Source organism: Urocampus carinirostris, chromosome 4 (assembly GCF_059441175.1).
Source record: "Urocampus carinirostris isolate Australia breed hairy pipefish chromosome 4, RoL_Ucar_1.0, whole genome shotgun sequence".
In the NCBI taxonomy this organism is placed as follows: Eukaryota; Metazoa; Chordata; class Actinopteri; order Syngnathiformes; family Syngnathidae; genus Urocampus; species Urocampus carinirostris.
In genome coordinates this window covers 22,806,351-22,832,206 of record NC_142352.1, presented here as the reverse complement: position 1 = coordinate 22,832,206, position 25,856 = coordinate 22,806,351, and the positions used below count along the sequence as shown (strand labels likewise).

At 39.9% G+C, this 25,856-nt stretch overlaps 1 protein-coding gene across 2 annotated transcripts in view; it reads right to left on the bottom strand.

The window, feature by feature from the left end:
* Window positions 1–25,856, bottom strand: part of chd9 (chromodomain helicase DNA binding protein 9) — a 109,749-nt gene that overhangs the window by 16,815 nt on the left and 67,078 nt on the right. For both annotated transcript variants that reach the window (XM_088333915.1, XM_088333916.1), the window contains exons 8-29: window positions 24,890–25,007; window positions 24,608–24,694; window positions 23,390–23,527; window positions 22,137–22,258; window positions 18,753–18,996; window positions 15,772–15,948; window positions 15,514–15,657; window positions 12,676–12,931; window positions 12,393–12,603; window positions 12,007–12,202; window positions 10,425–10,628; window positions 9,417–9,602; window positions 9,221–9,331; window positions 7,597–7,796; window positions 7,296–7,495; window positions 7,068–7,227; window positions 4,264–4,353; window positions 3,738–3,841; window positions 3,497–3,614; window positions 3,355–3,412; window positions 1,361–1,409; window positions 943–1,261 (exon numbers count right to left, since the gene is read on the bottom strand). In XM_088333915.1, the coding sequence (XP_088190041.1) occupies window positions 943–1,261; window positions 1,361–1,409; window positions 3,355–3,412; window positions 3,497–3,614; window positions 3,738–3,841; window positions 4,264–4,353; window positions 7,068–7,227; window positions 7,296–7,495; window positions 7,597–7,796; window positions 9,221–9,331; window positions 9,417–9,602; window positions 10,425–10,628; window positions 12,007–12,202; window positions 12,393–12,603; window positions 12,676–12,931; window positions 15,514–15,657; window positions 15,772–15,948; window positions 18,753–18,996; window positions 22,137–22,258; window positions 23,390–23,527; window positions 24,608–24,694; window positions 24,890–25,007 (3,492 nt within the window). The remainder of the gene's footprint in view (window positions 1–942; window positions 1,262–1,360; window positions 1,410–3,354; window positions 3,413–3,496; window positions 3,615–3,737; window positions 3,842–4,263; window positions 4,354–7,067; window positions 7,228–7,295; window positions 7,496–7,596; window positions 7,797–9,220; window positions 9,332–9,416; window positions 9,603–10,424; window positions 10,629–12,006; window positions 12,203–12,392; window positions 12,604–12,675; window positions 12,932–15,513; window positions 15,658–15,771; window positions 15,949–18,752; window positions 18,997–22,136; window positions 22,259–23,389; window positions 23,528–24,607; window positions 24,695–24,889; window positions 25,008–25,856) is intronic.

Here is a 25,856-nt window from a genome sequence, read left to right as displayed (position 1 = left end):
GACACATCTTTTTTGGCCAATTGCAGGCTTTGTTTCGTCGTTTAAGCCAATGCCAGCCTGTAAATGATTAAAAAGGATCCGCCTCTTGACCTCCGAATAACTTTAGCCAATAGTGATCGATTCAAATGATGATTGACACATTGGTTAGCCAATGAAACGCCGGTAAATAAATCCCAGCATACACCGCGGACTACTTGGCGTTCGGGGGAAAATCTAGTCGGCGGCTGCTGGGCTTCGTTGCAAGACTTTGCGAATTAATATTGATCCATAAATAAGGCGCACTGTATTATAAGGCGCATGGTCAGCTTTTGAAAAAAATAAAGGCTTTTAGGTGCGCCTTATAGTGCGGAAAATACAATAATTACCTTTGAGACAATTCTCTCCCCATATAAGGTGGTAAAAATGACATAAATATGTCTTTCATTTTAGATTGCAGGACGTTCTTCCCATTACAACTTAACACTGAGAGACACTACCTTAATGTTTTACATGACATATAATAAATATTCATATCTGATACATACTCCTTGCGCTAATACAGATTTCATAGTGCCCTTGTCGTCTGACATGAATGGCTAGGGAAGGAAACAATGGAAATGACCAGTGCCTGAATGACGTTAACTCAGAGACATAAACTAATGTCAGTGCGAAGCCAACAAAAAGAAGTGGCCTGGGTCATTTTAGGCTGACTTGTTGAGCAAAATGGCAACCATTTCAAGCATTTACAAGCACCCAAAGCACTTTACAATCTTTGAAAAGACATTAAATTATAAGCATTTTCAAAGATTTCAAGCACCCTTAAGAACCCTGATTACTGCACACAGGTAGGAAATATTTACAAATTCACGGCAATCCCTGTCAAGATGCCAGCTATCATTTGATGTTTGATATAATATCAGTGAAACCCATTTGCTTATTTTCCCAACAATCACTTTGCCCCACCTTTGTTGACGTTCAATCTTGGCAACCATCTTGGGGTTAAACGGGTCACTGAGCATAACCGGCGGTGGAGGTGGAAGAAGCAGCGCAGACTGCGGTAGGCCGACCGGCGCTGATGACTGTAAACTGAGCGGCGTTGATGACGGTAGACCAAGCGGCGCAGACATCATGGCGGCCAGCTGAGACTGGGACTGCACTTGGTGAATTTGCAGGATCTGCCGGCTCTTGGTGTAGCGCTGCGATGCCGTGATCAGACGCCTTAGACGGGCGGTAAGCGAGGAGGATGAGGGCCAGTGGGTGCTCGCTGCTCCTGAAACAGTGTCTGGGGGTTGGAGGGGGGGGTCGTTTCTGTTAATTAATGTCTGTGGAATTTCGGAGACATGCTGACAAGGTGCAGGATTTGTGCGTGACTAATACTCACCTCCGGCGTTGTCAGTGACAACCAAATCTCCGGGAGAGGATGCTTCATCCTATGGGGAAATTATTGTTTTACTTTAAGGAACACCTCATTTTAAAAGGATAATTTTCCCTTTTCATCATTTATATGCAAATACTGTAAGGTATTTTTCGCACTATGAGGCACACCGCATTATAAAATACACACCCCAAAAATAGTATTTTGACATGTTTTTTCATACATAAGGCGCACCAGACTATAAGGCACATGACATTGAGACTAAAGTAAGATCTTCTGGGTATATGGGTTTATATAAATGGTTTCATTCAATGCTTTAATATGTGTTGACAAAAATTGTATAACATTGTATGCAATAGAAATCAACCCGAGTGATAAAGGAGCGCTGACACATTACCACTAGACCACCAGTGATACAGATGACATACAAGCAGTGCTGCATGGCCGCTATTAGTGTGTGAATGTGTGTGAGAATGGGTAAGTGTGAAGCACATTGAAAAGTGCTATATAAATGCAGACCATTTACAAAATGGCATTAAAGGTTAATAATTAGTTTGAGGTTTGCAATAATGTGTGGTCTGTGCAGCCCTTTGAGACTTGACTTCTTTACCTGTGCGCGAATAACCTTTCTCGTTTGATATGTAAGTGTATGTAGGGCAGTTAGTGAAAAACGTCACTAGGGGGGTCTCCTTTCACTGTATATTGATTTTGGGTTCTTTTAAAGTGAGGGGAGTGGTTTCATTTTGTCTTAGTCAAGACCTCTTATTTAGCGTTTGTCTTCCAGTGGCACCATTTTCACATCAGTATTTCTTTGGGTTTCACAAGGTGAGGACGTATTCGTTTGTTGTCTATGTAAAATATTATTTTAACATAAATCAACTTAAGTTAGATTTAGATCATTAGGTGTTTTATTTTTGTTGACCTGTTATTAATCAAAAGCTTTGCTTTCGTCAAAACTGTTCGCAGCGTTTCTTTTGGTTTCACAGGGAATTAAAAGTGAACGTCTCAGCCGCATTTGGACCTCTGCGTCTGTTTTCTTCACACGACAGAAATCAACCCCAAACACAACGCAGACCCTTAATGTGTGCAGTCGTCTGGTACAGCGAAAAAGGGTTACGTGTAGGTTAAACAACTTGTCCAGTATTTTGTGAAATAGTTTGTGTTTTCTCCATTCTCGAACATTTATTGGAAAAGAAGTAGACTATTTAACAATCAAAATGCCCTTTAAGTGTTCTTGGCACCGTGAGTAAAAATAGTGTAATAATGAGGTCTATTGCCTTGTTGCATGTTGTTTGTAACATTGGTAGTCCAATGGAAAAGTGTCACTGCTTTCACCGCTACCACTGGGATTCGATTTCCGTTGCTCATAACTTTTTGCAATTTACGTCAGCAATGTTTATCAATTTGCTCAATTAATGCAAAATAATTTCTCAAAGGTATAACCCTAAAACTTGTATGGTGACGCATACCGAAAATTACTGTATGCTTTTGCAATCTTACCCACCGTAAGTTTAAATATAAAGGAACACTTTCAAATTTCTGGACAAATTGGCTTTTTTAGGTAGCTTTATAGTCCAGAAAAGATGGTAGTTTGGCACTCAGGGACGCCAAGAACATCAAATAGCAAACTACGTAAACAATTTTGACCTACAGATTTTAGTTGACTTCACAAAGGCACCATATTAATTAAACACATATTTTGCCATTTGTCCAGCAATAGAAGATTTTTTTTCAGCAGGCCAACAAACGAGGGATTTCAAAGTGTATTGTAATTACCTACTTTTACTTTTAAGGGGAATTCTAATAAAACCAACCAGAAAAAAAGTTCACAATGATGTAAAAAAAAAAAAAATACAACACTAACTTTTAATGAGTAATGTGAACGGACATGACTGCTAAGTCAGTGTTGCGAGTGAACACTCTCGTCACTGTCAGTCCAATTATTGATCGTCCTTTTCAAAGGGAGACAAGTTTGACCTTTGGCTCGGTCTCTTGTTTACCTCCATGTCGTCCTTAAGCAGCGCCGGTGCAGGCTTGTACTCTGGATCGTCCACATCCCTGCACATACACAAAAAGATGTGTGATGCACAAGATATGTTTGCGGCCATCAAAAATTCAACTATCAACATATTTTCTGCTGACCCATCCATGAAATCGTTGCCTCTCTGTTCAGCAGCAATGGCCTTGTCGTCAGGTCGACCAACGCGATCTAGGAAGCACAGTGCTGGGTCTGCTCGGATGGTGTTGTACTTCTCATAACCTGTAAAAAAATAATAATAATTACATCCCTAAAAAAAGAAGCGTTGTAGTATACTAAAGTGAGGATGTCTGCTGCACAATTTTAAGATCGGGACTACCGGTAGATCTATTGGTTTTCACTCACCATGCTTGTAGACTCCCAGTAGAAGACACTTGTCAGAGATGTTGTCCCACCATAAGGCTGGCAGTTCTGAGTGGTCTGGCTCTGGCACTGCAATTTTAATCTCACTGAAGGAAAAATCAAACAACACACACGTTTAAAAACAAATAAAATCAATGGCTTATTCACCATTATATGCTTTGCCAATAATGCAGCTTACAGGTTTTTCTACCTGGAGCTTGCATTTAAATGTTGCAATGCAGTTAAAAAAAAAATTCCAGCAGGTTTTGCTCAATCATTGTTTTAAATATTATGCTTTCATTTATGCGATGCCATTTTGTCCTTGGCATACTGCATTGTGTTATGTTAGTAAAGCCCAACTACAAAAGGCAATACAAAAATAATAACATTTGATTTTGACACAATGATTCTACTTTACAGAGCTGGTTCAAGCTTGAAAGTCAGTCACTGACTGTTACAGTGCAATTAGTCTCTCCTCATTGAATATTTAAACCGTCAATTCTCACATCCCAGTTGCAGGGGCACTCACCTTGCTTCCAAGTTGTTCAGAACATTCTGGGCCTCGTCGCCAATTATTTCTTGTTTCAAGTAGTACAGCATTCTGACCCGGAGCAGCACCCTGCATGCAGAAAAGCAGCCACTTAGAAAAGAGAAAGCCCTGATCGCGCACAATCGCTTGAGGGAGCGTTGCTACGAACACACTGACACACAAACATACACACACAGAGTCTGGTTGAACACAAATGAAACAATCGACAGTCTATCAGCCCTCTACCTTACACACACAAAAAAGGTTATGTCACAAAAAACCACACCTCACACCTTAAACTTTCATTTAAAAATCCAACAAAATTGTGAAGACCAGTAACAACATCAAACTGCGTATGTTGGAACCATCCAATATGGCCGTTTCTTTTCCTTCGGCGATGCGAGTGACGATACATGAAAATGATCAATATTCAATGTAAAAATAGAATGTCCGATATGTTTTACCTCTTGTTAATGTCAAAAGGTTTGCATGTATGTAAAATTGTGTCTAAAACCTTTAACTTTATTGTGAAATGAAATGTGGTAAGTAGGTTGCATTGCACACTCTCATTTGATTTAAACAGCTGCTGTTACGCTTCGCCACAACTGCCATCCCTCTCTTTCGACGTTCGATGCAAGTGTGTGTAGCGTGGCACACACGCATGCATCCACAGGCAGCATTCTGCACACTGTCACTTGCTCATTACGCAGCACGCCAGTTGAGTTGCGTGTCAGTTGCGGCTGGCATGCATAGATTCCCCTTTGGCTCTGTTAGCGGGCACCAGACCAGCTCAGAAGTGAGTCGATTGGGAAGAGACGTCGCAAGTGACAACGTGAGTGCTTAAGCGTGAGATCTCACTCATCGCTTTGCTTTAAAAAGAAACAAAGTGAGGGGTGTCCTCCGGGGAAAAACCTCATTGTCAGCTGCAAAGCCTGCATACGACGAATTGGACAATGAATGGATTTAACGACTATGGAACAAAGAGAACTTTCGATAGAAAACACACAGGGGGCCATCATCTATTTAGCTTTTGTCTCTGTGGCACCCTGCCTGCTGGTAAGGGTGATCCATTACGGTCATTAGCCAAGACTGAAGTCTCATTAAAATTGCCATCACTCAACCGCAGTAAATCAGCAGTGTCGGCTCCAATGCGTCTTATAGTGGCTCGTCGTTGCCCAAGAATGCTGGTGAAGAGTGAAGAGTTTCTTCTGATTGCATTTCCTTTCATCACCCGAGGGAAGATTCATGTCAACAAGTTCAGTTTTTGTCCACCTCAATGCTTCACATCTTAAAATTTGAATCTTGAGTTTGCATGTTCTTCCTCTGCTTAAACGGGTCTTTATTTTTCGTAACACAATAACCAACATTTCAGGCTGTAACCCGCTTCTTGTCCAAAGTCAGCTGGGATAGACTTCAGCTCACTCATGGTCGTAATGAGGATAATTACTATAATACCATAATAGTTCCACAGAAAATCGTTGGGATTATTTTTATAAATCGGTTCAGTGTCTATTCAAATAAAGACAAGGGTAATCAAGTTTTAGGGTAATTGAGTTTTAGGAAATATGACATCATGCAATATTTAATTAAAAATAAGGATATTTTCCCCCCAAAATAAAAAAAACATCTAGTGTGTTCAATTTACACCATACAAGTAATGTTCAAGATAGAATTAACAAAAAAAATCAGTTAAAGCCCTCGTACATTTGAAGCACTTAGCTCAGGTGGGTCGTTTTGGGGTGTGCTCATTCATACTGAGCAGTCTAGTTAGGCACTAGTGCGTAAGCAAATAATAAAGTGTGTCACAAGCACACAAATTGTAACCCAACAAATCCAAATTTTCACACAAAACCAATCCAAAGCAATACGGGACGAGTATTTCTGGATGCGATTGCACCAGGGGTGACCAATTCAGTAATCCAGCCAGGACAAATCAATTTCAAAATCTTCTTAATTCTTATGAATTTACATACATTACAGTTCTTAATCAAAGTCCTGGTTTTGATTCAGGTTCCACGTGATTTGTTGTGATTTGCTAAGACCCAAACGCAGAAAGCCTGGCAAGCTGCTCAAAAATAATATTTAATGACAGTACAAAATCCTCAAAAAACAAATGGTCAACAACTACAACCAGAACCTGAAACAAAAACCAAGCCTCACAACTCCGGATGAAAACTGGAAACAGATGGTGATAGTTTATGGAGGAAAATAAATATGGCCCCACAACGGGTACTGTCCAAAATGTCCTTACGAAGGGTCAGGCTAATTAATAATAATAATAATAATAATTTCCTTGTATTGTCATTCTGTGTAACAATGTACACAGAACGAAATGTCGATTGCACCTGACCCGTTGTAGCGAGCCGATGCAGCCGCAGCCAACAGAGGGCGCCGCCGACCACTTTTTAAGTCTTAGGAATGACTCGGCCGGGGCGCGAACCACCGACCTCCCAGTCTCAAAGCGGGCGCCTTACCATCTAGGCTACTGAGCTGGTAGGAACAGGTGTGGGGTTATTGGACACATCTGTCTCAATTACAAAACCAATTATGCGTCCTTCCGGTGGACAGAGGTGCGCCAAACCCAAACATGAATTTCCATTCTGATTTTTTAACCTCCTAAGACCTGGCTTCCATACCTGTGGACAAAAATGCACAGCAAACAAGAAGGTCGGGTCTTACGAGATTAAGATGCATAATGCAAAGACAGTTTCGTATGGTTTAGATTTGTTTCCAAATTGTAATACTAAATCAAAACACTCAATTTTAGCCATATTCAAGCAAAACCATGACTTGCATTAACATACTTGTTGCAGTGGTGCTTGAGGTGTTTCTTGTAACCATCGTCCTGGAGTATGTGCTCAGGGTTGTGCTTGCGCAACCACTCAGCCTTGTGGATGTCAAACGAGCTAGTCTGAGTTTTCATTTTCTTTCCCTTGCGACCTCGAGGAACAGGTGCAGAAAGGCCTAGTAGAAGAGGAACTTGAAGTTAGTCCATGTTCAAAGGGTTACAAGTCATCAACGAGGTAATTTACCCAAGTGATTCTGCAGCTCCTTGGTGCGCCCGTCTTCTGCAGGTGCAATCAGGTCCCACATGAAGCCTTTGATCTTGTCGTCGCCGCGATAGTGTACCAGACAGTAAGCTAGCAGCGCCCGGCAGATGGATTCCACGTCCCAGTCGGTCAGCTGCTTCTTGAAACGACCGTGGTTGAGGATGTCCTTCCAGCGACCCCACCTGGGAGATAACGTCCAGGTGAGTTTGTTAAAAATAGACCACCAAATATGTGAAATGCCAGTTGTCGGTTTATTCTCACTCTATATGCATACAGTACATACCCGTATACCAATAGGTTTTTCTCCACCCGGAAGCATTCTGTTCGTCCGTAGCTGTTGGGTCGCTCGTGAGCTCGCCTGACTTTGGGCTTGGAGTCGTCACTGTCGCTTTCCCCTTCAGACAGTTCCGCCAACTCATCCTTGGTGGAGCTGAAGGGCCTCGTCTGCTTCCTGACGCGGGGCGTGTCGATAACCAGGCTGTTCTGTGGGCATGGAAAATAAAATTACTAGGAGTCGAGATTAGATATACCATAACTCAGGACTATAAAGGCACACCAAAAAACCCTAATTTGGGCGGAAATTTGAAAGTGTGACATTTATGGCGCAAGAATGGCAGATAATATTGGAAACTCATACCGTCAGTAATTTTAGGTATGCGTTACCATTCAAGGTTTTCAGTAATACCGTATTGGACCAATGATTGTACGATGATTTAACAAATAAAAAACATCACTGAGATCATTTGTAAAACTTTGTATGCAATGATTATCGAACCGGAGTAGTGTCAGTGAGAATGCTGACACTTTACTTTTGGCGTCAGAAACACTGATTTGCACAGTGCATTATAATACGTACGCATACCTATTAAACTGAGAGGTTATTGAGGCACGAATGAAGAAGTAGAAAGACTGTTTAACCTATCAGAATGCACTATGCAAATCAGTGTTGTGGTACTGTGAGTAAAAATATTGTGGTAATGCCATTTTGTATGTCATTTGGACCACTTGTGGTCTAGTGGTAATGTATTCCTGACAATAGTCAGGTCTAAAATCCCATTGCATTCAATGTTTTGCTATTAGGGTCAGCGCAACATATCATACATTATAATAATGCACTAGTCTAAATATCATGATCCTTATGGTACGTTGCGCCTAATCAATAAGGACTTCATGACAAAAGACTATTTTAATAGGGTGCGACTTATAATCCGCTGCACCTCATAGTGCAGAACATATGCTACTTATTCAACGTTTGAGTGTTTTAGTGTCCATTTAGATACGAGAACTACAAAGAATACGTAATACAAATATTAAACATTACAAATAGTTCACTGTTAGATGGCTTGGGCTGAGTTGTATCTGAAATTGATTAAATGAACTGTAACCTTCCAGATACTGCGCCTTAGTGCGTGCTTAGTGTGCCACTAAATGTAAATTGTGTCAGTCCAGTAAAATGTGTTTAATTTTGTGTTGTTATAGTCTGCCATCTGGCTCATATTCATTTCCTGTATTATTTTATTATTCAAATTTACTATCTTTTTCCAAATTTACAACCTCTACTACGGCACCAACTGCAGAGGCCCTTTGGATTTTTCGGTACAACGTTTGAATGAGGTAACCAAAAAAGCTTGCATTCTATATCTCCAAATGTTGTTTATTTTTTGGTCACATTTAAAACGTTTTTTAAACTCAACTGACACACAATTTAAAGTACTTACTTAAAATAAATTGATATCTAGAACATTAGAAGAACTTGGGTCAAATATTGACTTAAAATATCACAAAATGTAATTGAAAATTATATCAAAATTCCAGAAAATTTAAGAAATTACTTATAGATTGAGCACTTTGGAAAAACACAGCTTGTTGTAAGCTAACTTTTTCCAACTTGATAAAGTATCACTTACTCTGCCGTTAGCCATTTCCATATCGATGTCTGCTTTTTTAGCCCACTTATCCCAGAAGTTGGGGTCATCCAGAGAAATGTCTGTGCGGTTCCCTGATGCTACAAAACTGGCCTGGAGATGACATCAGAAACTTTTTAGCAATGATATTTGGTATATTCCCCGTGACCGTTAAAAATGTCAAGGTGTGCCAACTTACCTTGGCAAATGTGGATCCCCGACCCTCGGACTCTATAGTGATGGTCTTAGTACGGCGTTGAAGGATCTGGTCGATGTCTTCCTCGCAAAACTTAGCCCCCTCGTCCTCCTCGTCCATGATGGCGCCATAAGCTCCGCGTCGCAGCAGATCCTCAATCTCCTTTTTGGACAACTGTTGCTGGCCTGTCTGAGAGAAGGAAATAAATCATTATAATGGAGGCAAAGCTTTAGATTTGATCCAATAGCCATTACATATTTTCTCATAGATATCTATTATTTTCCCAAATGTTGCTTGAATAGTTAGTTACTTTGGCACTGTACAGCAACTGGCAGTCTTTTATGGTGGCATCCTCTTAACCATTCAATGCTAGAGAGAGACTTGTGACAAATACATACATATATCCTCAGTTATTGTCCTATGGGTATTGCTTAAAAGGGTTTCTACTGATATTAGTAGAGGTTTGTTGGATTGAACAGAGAGATCAAATCATGGTAGAAAACAAAAACAAAAAAACTTGAAACACCAAAAGTTTTATTTGCAAGTCCTTCTCCAGTTCTCATATGGATAAAGTTTGAGTTGCTGTTATCTAAAAATTGTTTCTCAGCGCTGTTAACAATGATCTCATTTTATAGCTTCAACCGAAATTTTATTTTAAAAACTGATGAATACAAATAAAACTAAATGTTAAACAAAATGTCAAGTCATGTTTATTTCTATAGCTCACAATCACAAGAAGTCTTAAAGGGCTGTACAAGCTACAGACTACTATTACACCATGCCTCGATCTGAAACCATATGAGGGCGAGGAAAATCTCAAAAACCTCAACATGAGGAAAATGAAAAAAACTTTAAGAGGGGGGCCCTCACACGAGCTAATCCCCCTTCCAGGATATCACAAAATGCTGAACAAAATGAAGTATGAATCTTGAGGAAAGTCAAATGACTAGTCACAAAAGAATGTTGTTCTAAATATAAAAAACAAATATAACGTCAATTTTCATGACTCACCCCTCCCCCAGTGCCTCCTGCAGCTCCAGCGCCTCCTCCTCCCAGGCTGTTGTCCCGGCCACTCATACTCTGCAACACCGCTTTGTCCAAACCCAGTTTTAGGCTGGCACGGTCAAACATCTCTCGCTCGTACGAGTTCCTAGTGATCAAGCGGTAGACCTTCACCGCCTTGTTCTGACCAATCCGGTGGCAACGGGCCTGCGCCTGTTCAAATAAAAATTTAAAAATAATAGATGCTTAAAGCAGAGGCTCTGTAGATAAGGATTACAGGGGCTCATTTATTGGCAATATAAAATAACTACAACTAATTTTACTTAAGTCCTATACTGGTGGCCACAAATGCAAACACAAGAAATGCCTCTTCCTGTTCGATAGCTTTTTGCAAAGGGAAGGCTTTGATGCGATTGTGACATCATATTAATATGACATTCTTGCGAGTAGTGTTATAGTTTTTTTTAATCACTCCCAACTAAAATCAGAATTATTAGAGGGATAGTCTTCTTTAGATAACATGGTCCATTTTGGGGAGATCACGCTTACTTTTCAACTGACTATGTAACTGATATCCTTTTCTGTTTTTTTCTATGTTTTTTTTATACATAGGATTATTTGTCATAAACATTTAATTAAAATGTTTTCAACAAACCTCCCTGTTCTGACCAAAAAAGATTTGAGGCATTTTATAGCTTGTAAAAAACATTGTTTTTTTATGATTATTACGCGTTATCATTGTCAGGTTTGATTAACATTGAATTTATGCTATTATGGCTAATGGTTTGAAAACCATGCAGTTTCATTTGCGTCAATGAATTATTTAAATGCAAAGAAAATTGTAATTAGCATATTACTTGAATTCAAGTGGGGTGTCAGGGTATGTACACATACATTTCAATGCCAAATTAAAGCACTTAAAAAGTTTCAAGGCCATTTTTTCTTTAATTTCTACAGTATCTTTAAAAGGAGAAATCCATTGTGCATCATATATTTTTCAGATCCATGAATATATCTGTGATTTTCAAATGTGTATTTACTAAAACATATCATATCAAGATCTTGAGTAAGTCACAAATACATTTGTGGATCAGAACAATTCATGCGTAAATATGTTTGAAACAAATCTATCCCCAGATAGGTCTTGGGTAAAAATGACAGTAATATGTAGCTTACATTTTCTGTTTGGGGAAGTTCTTTCCATTACAATTTACCACTGGGAAATACTACCTTAACTTTTGGCATGGCCCAAAATAAATGCACATAAACAATACTTAATCCTTGCACTAATACACATGTCATAGTTCCCTGTTTAAGGTGTCACATTGCAATGAATTACAAACTCATGCCAGTTGCAGTTCATCAAGCGGGACACTTAAATGCAATGGCAAAGTGAAGCCACCAGATAGCAGTGTTGGCATAATTTTTAAGTGGATTTATTTCATTTTTTTCTTTATTTAATGCATCAAGCCAAACAATTTCAAGCATTGATAACAACCTCACCCAAAATTCTAGCACTTTTCAAACCTTGAAAATAACACATTTAAATTCTAGAATTTTCAAGCATTTAAAGCCCCCGAATGAACTCTACCTGGAGGTCATTCTGTGGGTTCCAGTCAGAGTCAAAAATGATACAGGTGTCTGCTGCCGTCAGGTTAATCCCAAGGCCGCCTGCTCGTGTACACAGCAGGAAAACAAAGCGGTCCGAGTCAGGCTTGCTGAAGCGGTCGATGGCCGCCTGACGCAGGTTGCCTCGAACACGACCGTCTATCCGCTCGTACAAGTACCTGCCATGATGGATTGAGTTGTTAAATGGGATACGTTACGGAAAGTAGATGCTTGTATACACTAAGGTCCCTGGTTTGCCTGCTATCCAATTGAGTTGGAAAGCACACACCTTCAAAATAACATTGAGTTGTTTTACTTCTTTAAGAATTCAACGGTGGCTTTCTGTGGGTGCTTAATTTTGATCAATACCTTCTCTGAACGAGGTAGTCTTCCAAGATGTCCAAGCAGCGAACCATTTGGGAGAAAATGAGCACTTTGTGCCCGCCGGCTTTCATCTTGGGAAGCAGTTTATCGATGAGGACCAGCTTTCCGGCAGACTGAACCATGGCTTGCAAGTGGAAGTCCAATGCAGCTGGACTATACACTTCCCTGAAGTCCTCAAGGATCTTTTCTTCTGCCCCTGAAAAGAGCAGAGGTCCATTTGCTGCATTGCCGTTTTTTTAAGAGTTTGATTTTTGGGACATTCAGTTACCTTTGATGAGGTAGGGGTGGTTGCAACATTTCCTTAATTCCATCATGGTGTTGACCAGGTTTGGCATGTTGGCCTGTCCTGCTCCTTTGGCCAGGAAAGAGAAGTTTTTCTCCAGGATGGCACGATAGTACTTCTTCTGAATATTGGTGAGCTCCACCTCGATGATGGTTTCTTCCTTGGGCGCCAACTTCTTTTCTACATCCTCCTTTAAGCGCCGCAGCATCATTGGCTTAAGGATGCCCTGTAGCTTTTGCACCTGACGAACATCAAAACATGAGAACATGAAGATTCTTTACATAATATTTATACAATTATAATCTGGTCATTAACATATCATGCACTCCAGACATTACTGCAATCTTAGGGCCCGGTCACACAGCCGTTTGCGTCTGAATCACGGCCAGAAATGTCTGCCTGTGAAGCAGACGCTGTTGGACGCTTTGAGATCGCCATACAGACGAGATACAGCAGTGCTTAACACGCGATCGGAAATTTACACGCGGTTGGCTGCGCGAAAAAGTTTTGCGCTGCTCAAAACTTCAGACCGCGGGTACACAGCCTTTCACGGGCGCATCAAGGCTGAATCACGGCCAGAAATTTCTGCCCGTGAAGCAGACGATGTTGGACGCTTTGAGATCGCCATATAGACGAGATACAGCAGTGCTTTACACGCGGTCGGAAATTCACACGTGGTTGGCCGCGCGAAAAAGTTTTGCGCTGCTCAAAACTTTAGACCACGTGTTAACCGCGGGCGGCACACGAGGTAATGACGCGGAAATGACGCGGAACGACGTGCTCTGGCTGCTGCCAGGGCGTGGTTACACATGGGTAGGACGCAAAATTTCAGCGGGTAATCGTGGATGGAGCACGGTCATAGCATGTTCTGCGCCTGTATCGCGGTGTTATTACGTGAAATTAGCGTGTTACGCGTGTGACGGTCAAACGCCTTTCTCCGCGTATATAACGTCAGTTGTGCTCGAGACGTCAAGGGGTGGACAAAGATCCCCGTCACCGTAGTGAACTCGTCTTAATCCATTTTTATTTCTTGACATTTCTTTTCATTTCATAACAAGATAATAAAATAAAAATGAAAAACTATTACAATAATAACATATTGGCTTCTTCGGTGCCATAGCTTGAAATCTTGATCTTCACGGAACTGTGTCTTGAGCGGTTATGATTTCTACAGCCCGGTGTTATGCCGAGAAATCCCTGCCGAGATTTGCATCCCCTCGCTACTACAACCACTTTTACCTCGTTTTATCTCACTTTTAGGGAATGTAATGGCGAACATATAACCAAATCCACTTCGTCTTGCATTTGTTGGGAATGTTATACAACATAAACCATTCCGTCTTTGTTTTTGTTGTGAACGTAATCGAACGGTAATGCACACCGTATATAAATCACTTTTGAGAACTGTTATGCACTCTACCGTAAAGCTTATTATGCAGAAATAAGCTTTACGGTAGAGTGCATAACAGTTTCAATACGAGCGATTTGAATAGAAAATGGCAAAATAAACATGTTACCTGCTCAAAAGTGATTTGTATACGGCGCGCAATACCGTTCGATTACATTCACAACAAATACAAAGACGGAATGGTTTAAGTTGTATTACATTCCCAACAAATGCAAGACAAAGTGGTTTTGGTTATATGTTCGCCATTAAATTCCCTAAAAGTGATATAAAAGTGAGATAAAACGAGGTAAAAGTGGGGAGGGGATGCAAATCTCGGCAAGGAATCATTTCTCGGCATAACGCCGGCTCTGCAGCTTTTATACCCGTGGTCCACACGAGAAAATGACGCTGAAATGACGTGATGAGGAAGCGGAACAGTCACCGGCGTCTGTTTTGCGGGCATACCACCGATGAACAGCGGGTTGGCCAATTTTGCGCATTTTCCATCGCGGGCAACCACGGGCAAAAAAAAACGCAAAATTTTACCCGCGATACAGACGCAAACGGCTGTGTGACCGGGCCCTTAAATCGTACTTTTATGTTAAACATCAGATTTTATTCCTTTTTCATAGTGAAAATTTTGGCACAAGGGATAAAAAATTAATCAAACCCTTGGGCAATATAGGCCAGGTCAACACAAAAGAAAAGAAAAAAAGGTAGGACATATTTCTATCCATTAGGTGTTAGTTACTCCACAGGAGCCCAGTCTCCACTGCAAACACAAAACCACAGAGATGCTTGCAGTGGAGAAAGAAAACACACAAGAGATTGAACAGTCCATTGTATGCTGCTATTGCAACAACATGGGGCTTGTTATTCCACGTTCCAAAAAAACAGACACACTTTTCATTCCAAACGCACGCACACTTCACTGTCACAAAAGGGCCAAAAATCTCTTGAAGCTGTTCACTATGGTAGCAAAATACCTTATGGCAGCAGCCATTTGAGACACATCTCAAATACTAAAAATGAATATTCAGTTTAGATTGATGATTTCCAATGCGTCTTGCACCTTATGGCTTACTGCAGATTTTTGTAAATGGCAACTTTAACAAGGGCTCACATTAATTTGCTTCAAGGAAATACACAAGAATCTGTCACTAAGGAAGATAATCAAACTTTATCCAATCTGGGATTAAATTCTTACTCTTCTTAATGACTTTTGAATGTTGTATATCGAAGAAATGTAAACATATGCCTGTTTTACACACAAAAACAAATTAGCGGTTGTGTGCCTGTGGATTCCACCGTAGTGTATGTGTTTAGTGGCACAAAAATCAGTCAGAAATCTGTATCAGCTCAGTGTAAGATGACTATGAAAGTGTTCACATTTGCCATAGACGTATTTTGATAGAGCATCACTTTCCCAAACTTACCTGTTCTTCTGTTTTGAGGTCTCCAAATTCTTGCATAAAAGTGTTCTCAGACGGGAAACGTGCGGGTTCCAGAAAGTGCAGCAGGCTGAACAGTTCCTCTACTGTGTTTTGAAGAGGAGTTCCCGTCAGCAGGACCTTGTGTTCCTGACAAAAACAAAGCCACACATGTTGAAGCAATACCACGTTTATTAATGTACGGCATATGAATGATTTGTACATATTTGCAGATGACAAGGTTCCACAGAAAGTGAGGCCTACCAGGCTCATTAGCTTGAAGCCTTCCAGCAGCTTGCAATTCTTGTTCTTCAGACGGTGCGCCTCATCAATGATAACACAGCGCCACTCGATGGCGTTGAGCTCGGGGCAGCCCCCGAGTATCATTTCAAATGTGGTGATGACCGCCTGGAACTTGTAAGCCCCCCGCAACACGCGGCCCTTAAAACAACAGAATATGGGGGGGGAGGGAATTAGGAACAGTCAACCCTTTTAGTTGAAAGCTATTTGAAATAGTTCAATTCCATTTTTCCGCAGGGGAGATTTAACCCTACAACTACCCTCATTCCACCCACAGGATTGTTTATTTGTCAGAACGTACAAGTAACCATCGACTCACTCCGCCTCTGCATTTGTTACCGTTGCCTTGGCAACGGGCTTCTGGTGGCCCACTCGATTACACATCAATCTCCTTCGTGCAACAGACAAGCACGAGAGGCGCTGAAGGAATGCTCCAACTTCAGATGGTTTGCTGACAGCGCAATGAGATTATGGCTCTTGGTGTGCTTTGCAGCATCTTACCTTGTTCTAAGGAAGTGTTAAATCCTCACAAAATTGACAAAAGCAACCTGTTTCACTTTTCACTGTGGTGTTTAAAAGCAAGGGTTTTGATTATTACTATTACTCTCTTAAACTGTAAATAAATAAGGGTCCTTTTTTTCCAAAAGAAACAATTGAAATACAGTTCGCATAGTCAAGTAACGAGAAGGTCAGTGGCCTCTTTGAAACCGATTTCTTCCCATTAATTATCTAGGGCTTGCCGTGTGCTAGCGCAGAGACGAAGGGCACAAATTCCACCTTGCATTCACATTGTCCCATGAAAAACCTACTCATGATTTTATATATAAATATATATATATATCCATATATAATATATACAGTGGAACCTCGGTTTTCAAACGCCTCTCAGTTCGAACAAATCGGTTCTCGACCAGAAATTTCGAGAAATTCTTGCTTCGCTTTTCGTTCAAAAAATCGGAGTTCGAACGCCGGTACGCTAGGGTGTAGCTCAGGGGTCGGGAACCTTTTTGACTCAAAGAGCCATAAAAGCAAAATATTTTAATTTTATTTTGGGAAAGAGACACACCATATATTATGAGACAAATTTACTAAATTGCTAAATCCGCGCCCCAGACAAAAGCTTAATCTTCAGCACATTTATTTTTGATGATTTGATAAAAATTATGAAAAGAGAATAATGCCAGAGCCCGCGTCTCAAAATCAACAAACATACCACTTTAAACTTGTGTCTTTCTTGCAATTACTCAAGATCGGTTAAACTCATTTTGACCATTTTTTTTCATACATATTGGTTTCAAAACCAGATGTAAGCAGTTATTTTGTAAAAACGTCACAACATTCTGCAAACAGGGAGCCTGATGTGCTTATGTATGGTGCAGACGGCGTAGGGCAAGAGATGGGAGGGAGAGCTTGCACTTTTTGCATAGCTCCATCCATCCCTCCCACTCACCCAATCAAAAGACTAAGTTCTCTTCTGGTGTTTTGGCGTATTTACAGTGTGTTCTGTGGATTCATCATACGGTATCTGAACACTGAAGACAGATAATATAGTGAGGTTTTATATAACGGATTCTTTAGCGATGTACAGCCAGAACGAGTTTTTTTTTTTTTTCGTGTGACACCTTGACTATAAATTGTAGTGAAAAACATGCCCTATATATTCTGCCAAGCACTGCTTCAATATCAGCTTTGGTTTGGCTTTGTGTGTACCTGAACAGGATTAGTAGCTTACGTTTTGGACGAGATGGAGAAAATTTGCATGCAATCAAATTTGTCTCCGAGCCACAGGTACTCATAGAAAGAGCGATATATGGCTCGCGAGCCATAGGTTCCCGACCCCTGGTGTAGATCGTGTAGATTGCCCCCACCCCTCGTGACCAACTGTTATCACGTGCGCACTTGCTTCTTTTCGCTTTCGCTTTTAATATCAGTGAACGGAGTGTTTTAGCCCCGAACTATGCCTCCGAAGAAGGTCGGTGCAAGCAGGACAGGTGAAAAAAGAAAAGTTGTTCGTACACCTATTGCCTTTAAAAAAGACATAATAGCTAAATATGAAGAAGTAGTGTGAGTTTACCTTCTTTCGAGGGAATAGAGCATGGCTTCTGCAGACCACCACAAAGGTAAGAAATCCTATTCATAATTCTTTTCTTTATCCTTTAACCGCTCACCACTTTTTGTGGAGACCCGGGTTCTAAATGATGTGTAAACGACCTGATTATTTTATTTTTACACGTTCATGCTACCGTAATCTTTCGTACGGAATATTACGCTAACGCGAACGTACGATTAGCCTGGGTTAGCTTCATGTTTACGTTCATGATAAACATTCAGGGTGTTGGAACGGATTAAAACGATTTTACATTACTTTTAATGGGAAAAATGATTTCGGTGATTGAACAAATCGGTTTTCGAACAGGGCTCTGGAAAGGATTATGGTCGAGAACCGAGGTTCCACTGTATATATATATTATATATGATATATATGTTATATATACACACAAACACGGGACGGCACGGCGGCTGGGTGGTTAGCGCGAAGCCCCATGGTGAAGAGGTTCAAGTCTAGCTACTGCAGCCTCCCCGTGTGGAATTTGCATGTTCTCCCCGTTCCTGCTTACATTTCTGGTAAAAGAGCACATACTGTATACAAAACTAAAATTAAAATGAAGTCACAATTGATGATCCTCCTCAGGTTTCAACTGATTCAATGCCAAGCTTTCTCAATTGAAAATGAAGGTTCAGCATATTTTTCCGTCATGGTCACTGAACACATTAATACGCATAAAAAGCTGGTTTTGGGAATATGGGAGATCCCTGCATAAAGTCTGCGTTAAATTTGAGAAATAAAAACTGGACTAATCAACTCCTCAAAAAAACAAAAAAAAACATGGATGTGTTAAAAGCAGAAAATCAAGCATTAGTCTTCAAGCCGGACTCATGATTACCTGCGTGTCCCTGAAGTACATCTCGTACTGCTGCAGCATCTGCCTGCTGACAACACTGCCGTGGTAAACGATGACATTCAGGTATGTCCAAGTGCGGAACTCGCGCTCCCAGTTGGCGATGGTGGACAGTGGGGCTATGATGAGGAAAGGCGCTTTAATGCCCACTCGATAGATCTCGTCCAGGAAGGTGATGGACTGGATGGTTTTCCCCAGGCCCATCTCGTCAGCTAGGATGCAGTTTCGCCTAGTAACCAAGGTGAAAAGAAGGAATTGATGTAGGATTTTTGCACTGCATGAAGCACATGAAACACAACCAATTCGGAGCTAAAAATAACAACAGAGCAAATTATATTGAAAGACTAAAGCCTGAAGCCTAATGATGAGCATCTTTGTGCAGCATTTACACAGCCGCCCAGATGATAGGGGTAACATACTGATATTCCCACAGGCTGCCCAAGCAGCCTTCCGCAGCTGACAAATTGCTCTGTGTGGGCACGCAATATCCCTGCGCACTCAAATGTAACACAAGCATGATGGAGTGTATACTCAAGGTGTATCTTGCTGGCCTTCTTTTTGGGTGTCGGTTGAAAATGCAAGAGGATTGTGACAGAAAAAAGGAAAGGTCACGGTTCTCAAATGAGAGATGGGACACAGTATAGCAACAGCCAACAGAGCATGTGATTCAATTTTTATTATTGGGCATCTGAATCTGTACTCACTGCTACATCAATTTTGTTTCCTTCAGGAGCCATTTTAGTTATTATGAAGTTGTATGTAAGCAATACCAAAATATTAACATAAAATGAGCAGATGGTTGGAAAATATGATAATTGTCATTGTCATACATTGTGTGGCTTTGTTTTTTTTTTAATAACAGATCCTCTGGGTTTATTTTTCATACTTGCAAGGCGAACCATATCAAATGGCCTAGGCCCACGCACAGGTTTTACACTGCAAGGTTAAAAATTTAATTTAGATTCGTATTTGATAACGTTTACATTTACAGAGAACATTTTGGCACAATTTTCAAATGAGCGGAAAAATGTAGTGTTAAACATACCACCAGACAAAATTGAAAAAGTTCGTGATTGATATGAAATTCAATTTGAACTGTAATTAGGGCACAATGTTGGAGAGCTCCATTGTGTTATTAAAAAAAAGCATGATAAAATGAGGACTTGGGTCTTGTTAAAAAGAGGCTGATTGTATTTATGTTGCATTAGATCTCTAGTACAACTCTTGATTGTAAAATCAAGAGGCCTAATTGGTTAGTCTCCCTTTCCTTCAATTATACAACTTACTTACAAGCACCTACCAGCTAGATGGTAGGGCGCCCGTTCAGACTGAGAGGTCGCTGGTTCAAGCCTTGGCCGAGTCATACCTAAGACTTACAACATTGGTACTCATTGCCTCCCTGCTTGGCGCTCGGCATTAAGGGTTGGAATTGGGGGGTTTGGTCACCTAATGACTCCTAACACAGCAGGGTTAAAATGGCGGCGCCCTGTTTGGCTGCGGCTGCATCGGCTTGCTACAGTTTAACTGTACGGGTCAGGGGTCAGGGGTGTATCGACATTTCGTTCTGTGTGCATGGTTACAAAGAATGACAATAAAAGTAAATTCTATTATATTCTACTCTATGTTGTGCAGTGTTATTGAACATACATTCCTGCAGAGGGCACCGCGAGACAAGGAAAAACCCAGATATTGTTGCAGGAGTAAGAAAGGATAAGCAAGAGTGAAGCAGTACACGTCTGGCGGCACATGTTATGGTTTAAAGTGAGTGAAATTAAAAGGAAACTGAAATTCAAACAAAGGAAAAGAATGAACAATTGTCACATAAGTTTCATCATGGAAACGCAGTAAACAGGACGAATGTTTCCTCTTTCTAAAGAGGAATCTTTGCTTTGCTCTCTCCAAAGAAGTGGAAAAGGGTGGAGCTAAACAAGACTCTGGGTAGATGAAAGACAAAGTAATGGGATTAGGTCTTGATTTTATCCACTTACATATTTAAAGGGTTCATACACCTTTTCATGGCCAAATTCAGGCACTATGTTAAGTCAAGTCAAGTCATTTTTATTTGTATAGCCCTTAATCACAAAGAGTCTCAAAGGGCTTCACAGGTTATTACACAGACTATTTTTTTCAGACTATTATTACACCATCCCCTGATCTGGAACCAACATGAGGGCAAGGAAAAACTCAAAAAACCCTCAACATGAGGAAAATGAAGAAACCTTGAGAAGGGACCGCACATGTGGTATCCCCCTTCCAGGATTACCAGACAGCAAAGGATGTTGCAATCACAAAAAATACACAGATATTGTCCACGAAAAGTATAGGTTATTCATATGCTATGGAGTAGAAGTGAGTTTTAAACTTAGATTTAAACATTTCCACTGAGGTTGCAGATCGGATCTCAGGGGGAAGAGCATTCCACAGCACCAGTGCCCGGATGAAGAACGCGCTCGAACCAGCGAACACCTTCTTGTTAAGGACTTTCAAAGTCAATTTTCCATCTTCTTTAGTACCATTAAAATAAGAAATTGGGTGTGAATCATGTATGTTGCGGTGCCAAAATATATATCTGTAATTTACATATGCCATTTTAATCTTGCTATTGCATTTATCAAGATAAAAGATTTTTAGATCTTGAGTTAATCGAAAATGTATTTGTTTTCAATAGAAATATTTCCCCAAATAGGTGTTGGGTATAAAAATTAGTAGCTTATATTTCCAATTGCAAGAAATTCTTCCCATTACTATTTACTACTGGGAAACACTATCTTAACAGCGGAATCACAACTACTGAAGCATAATTTTCAAGAAACCCAGAAGTTCCCCGTTTAGGTGTAGCATGGACCTGTCCTTTTGGGCACAACCTGTAGAGGGCGATGATGCTTAATAGGACAATGCCATACTAAATAATGCCAGGTGCAGTTCATCACGAAGGAAATATAAATGCAATGGCAAAGCGAAGCCACCAGTGAGCAGTGTCAGCGTCAATTTTAAGCAAACTTGTTGAAAAATATGGCAAAAATTTCAAGCATTTAAAAGCACATCACCCAAAATGTGAGCACTTTTCAACCCTTGAAAACACAAGATTAAAAGTGCAAATTTTGTATTTACCAGATTACAAATTACTTTGTAAATAGTTCTTTGTAAATGATACATCAAAGCGGTTTTCAAAGCGTCATGATTGCCCACTCATACACACATATTCACACATACACAGTCAGTTGTTGCCATGCAAGGAACTACAGAGTCTCACTATAAGCAAATTATGGTACTGTACTATGCTCAAGGACACCTACAGATTTTTTGGGTTAAGAAGAATGTCCCCAGTTGCTACTGAAAAATGAATGAATTTTCAAATGTTTTTCTGACCTGTTGTACCAGTTGAAGAGTAGCCAGTTGACCCCCTCGAGCTGGTAATCCCTGAGGTTGTTGCTATTCCTGTATTTTCGAGATTGCTCCCTTTTTTTCCACAGGTTGGCAGGGGGCCGCTCCTAAAGAGGAAGCTTAGAATTAGAAACTCGTCATGTTTTACTTTGGCTAATCATAACATTTTAACATTAGATAAGAGGGCAAGAATAGGGAGAAATGGGAAAAATCCAGTTATGTAACCTGTCCAAAGTGAAGTTGGACAAATAATTGCGTCCCTCATAGCTATAATGGAAGTGTTAAATTATATTAAGCCAGAAGAAGGCAAACTCGGCTTGCAGGCCACATGGAGCCTGTCGGGCTTTTTTTTTCAGACCGCCAAACCAAAATTGTAAAAATATATGTATAATATACCGTTGTGTGTATATATATATATATATATATATATATATATATATATATATAGTAAATAAAGTAATACATATGATAACATTTTTTTTGTGCCACCTCCGTCCCCTTGTGGGTCTACAGCAAAAATACTACAAAATTAAATATTAAATGTAGTGCTTAAAATCCGAGAACCAATAAATAATTATCATTCTGAAAAGAAACAAAATTCCACACAAATACTACAAAAATACTATTACATTAATATTATAATACAAGATACTACTACGGAAATACTACAGTAATACTACAAAAATACTTATGTTGAAAAATTTTACAAATACTTGATATACAATGTTGGAAAACTACCAAAACAATAATTCTATAATACAAAAATAATACTACAGAAATATTTTGACAAAAATACAACAAAAATACCATGGCAGTAACACCTCTGAAATACTACCGATATTCTATGAATATTCTACTATGAAAATACTACAAAAATACTACTACAGTAATACTATAAAAAAAAAAATCTAATACTAAAGCAATACCATAATAGAGAAATAGTACAAAAATACTGTAATACTGCGAAAAATAAATACTACCCAAAAAAAATCCAACAACAGTAATGTTACAAAAATAATTTTAAAAAAACGACAAAAACACGACGACGAAAATTCTACGTAAATACTACAACAGAAAAACAAAAAGCTTACAACAGGAATGTTTAACCCAATGTGGCCCACGCCTCTAAATAGTTGCCCACACCTGAACTTAGCTATGCCAGTGGAAATCAATAGCAAACCAACTGCCACATTAGGTGTTAAAAAGTTAACGCACTCTGTGGGTCATGCTACACTCACCACTCTCCGCGAGTCCGGCTTTACCGCCTGCAGCTGCTCGAACTCCTCTATTTTGCCCTGATCCACATCGTCTTTTAGCTCCCAGGTGCTGTCCTCATACGGCAGCGAGCACCACTTCACCAGATAGTAGACCACTTCCTGCCAGCAGATTCAAGGGAGGGTGAGCTTTTCACAGCACCAACAAAAGGCCTGTCGGGGAGCCTGTCAGCGTGGCCTTGGGGCACTTGTCAGGCACAAAAGACTGCGCTTGAGTTAAGAAGCTATGCCACAAAGATGTGGAAGAAAAAGTAAATACGACTACAAAATACAGATTTCTTTTTTTCTCTCTTTTTTTTGTTTTGAATCATATGCAAAACAAATATGAGACTATAAAATGAACAAATACCCTGACAGAAAAAAGGGATGACGTGTTTATAAACAATGCCTATAAGAGGCCCGTCCCCCAAAAAACTTTGAACACTTCTTCCATCAATCATATAAACCATTTATCATATCTTAAATCATTATAACAATCAATTGTTAATCCATTTACACATGTTCACATTGTTTGAATCATTATATATACACAGTTTTGTACAATATATGTTTTCTTTTCACGTTCTTCTCCTCCTTACTCTCTAACAGTACAAAACAACCAACATTATGTGTGATCAGTTCTTGATCAGCTGTGTCTTAACGTGATCTGGAACACTTCCTTTGAAAAAATTACAATCTGCCATCCAGGTTCTGGCCATCAGTCCGTTTATTTTTCATTTGATGTGCCTTTTTTGGGGCAATTTCAGCATTCAGTTTGGTCAGATTCTAATTGATGGGACTTTTTGACCCTTTAAGTTTGGCCCTTGTTTCAAACAAGCACGCTTCCCCGATTGGGAGTTGATAGCATAACTCAACAAGGTAATAATGAGTAAATTAAAAAAAAAAAAAAACATATCTTCAACACGGCCTATCCCATATGGGCACACGTCCCATCCAAAGAAAAAAAGAACTTTTAATACATTAGCCAGCACAGCATAATAAGACTTTATATTATTTGGAACTATTGAATAAATGGACCTTTGATGCCTTTAAGTGCAAGCCATTGGGAAAGCGAAAACATCCGTCATCTTATTCCCTATGTGTGTGAGCTGTTTAAGTGGAAAAGTAGCGGCAGTGGAAACACAAAGTATATTAGTTGATCCGAACAAAGAATTTTGTTTTTGATAAAGAGACTGCATCTACCTCTCCAGTGTCCTTGTCCTCGCAGTAAGACACCTCAAGCACACGGTCCACCTCGACATAATCCGGGTTGAAGAGCTCTTCTTCCATCTGGGAATCACAAGAGGGAGACAATGAGATATAATCAACTCCAGCGCCTACACGCCATCTGGAGTCAACAGGCCTAAACACATGTGGCCGCCCACACAGCAAGTGAAGATGCCTCTCGTCCTACACATGCCTGCTTCGTACTCAAGTTATAATCACGCGGCAGGTAAGACACATTAAAAGAATACGTCGCCTTACGTCGGCGAAGAAGAGTGCCCGCTGTGCCTGCTTCATCTTGAAGCGTTTGATCTTCTGCTGGATCCTCTTGTCCTTTTCCAGATGGCCCTCCGTGGCCCATTCACAGTGGAGATAGGAACTGTATACACACAGTGGAGATGAAAGAGTATGTAAATGTCTTGTCAAGTTTATCAGCTCTGAAATGAAGACGGTTGGTGAATTTAATCACATTAAAACTGCATTTCGGAGTTTCAAATATGTAAATTTGGAAGATTGTTTCAAACACCATGCATGCTCTACTAAAGCCATATCAAGTTAAAAAATACATAAACTTTCAGCTTGTACTTTTACTTTACTTTAAGTTTTTTTGTATCCTACTTGTTCACTAGATACCTTCAAGTTTGCATGCTAAACTTATGACAGCTAGTCATAAGTCATAACAGTCTATGGTTTGCAATAATCTGTGGTCTGGTGCAGCCCTTTGAGGCTCTTTGTGATAAAGGGCTATACAAATAAACATGACTTGACTTGACAGCTCTTTTAATGCAATGAAATCTCTTCAAAAATGATTTGAACGGTAATTGGTTTTACATGCAACGTATACTTTGACCACTAGATGTCACTGTATTGAGCAGTGCAAACAAAAGGAGTGATAAAAGCACAAGCGAGAATACAAACTATGGAGACTCATGGTGACCAAACTGCAACATTTTTCTAAATTTTTTTTTCCTCAGCCTTAAGTGAAGTTTTGGGTTTTTGGATACATGTAGCAACAACATGGCAGATAATTATGTCAGTTCCCTCTAGGTAAGGCTCATATGTAAAATAAATGTGCATTTCTTAACCAACAAGTATTTTAAAAATGCACGTTTCTATCATAGATCAGATAATGTTGCTCATTTTTAAAGCAATAATATTTTTTTAATGAATGTAGTTTTTTACCAAAAGGAAGAACTAAATGATACGCACTGTGCCTTTAAAATTGTTA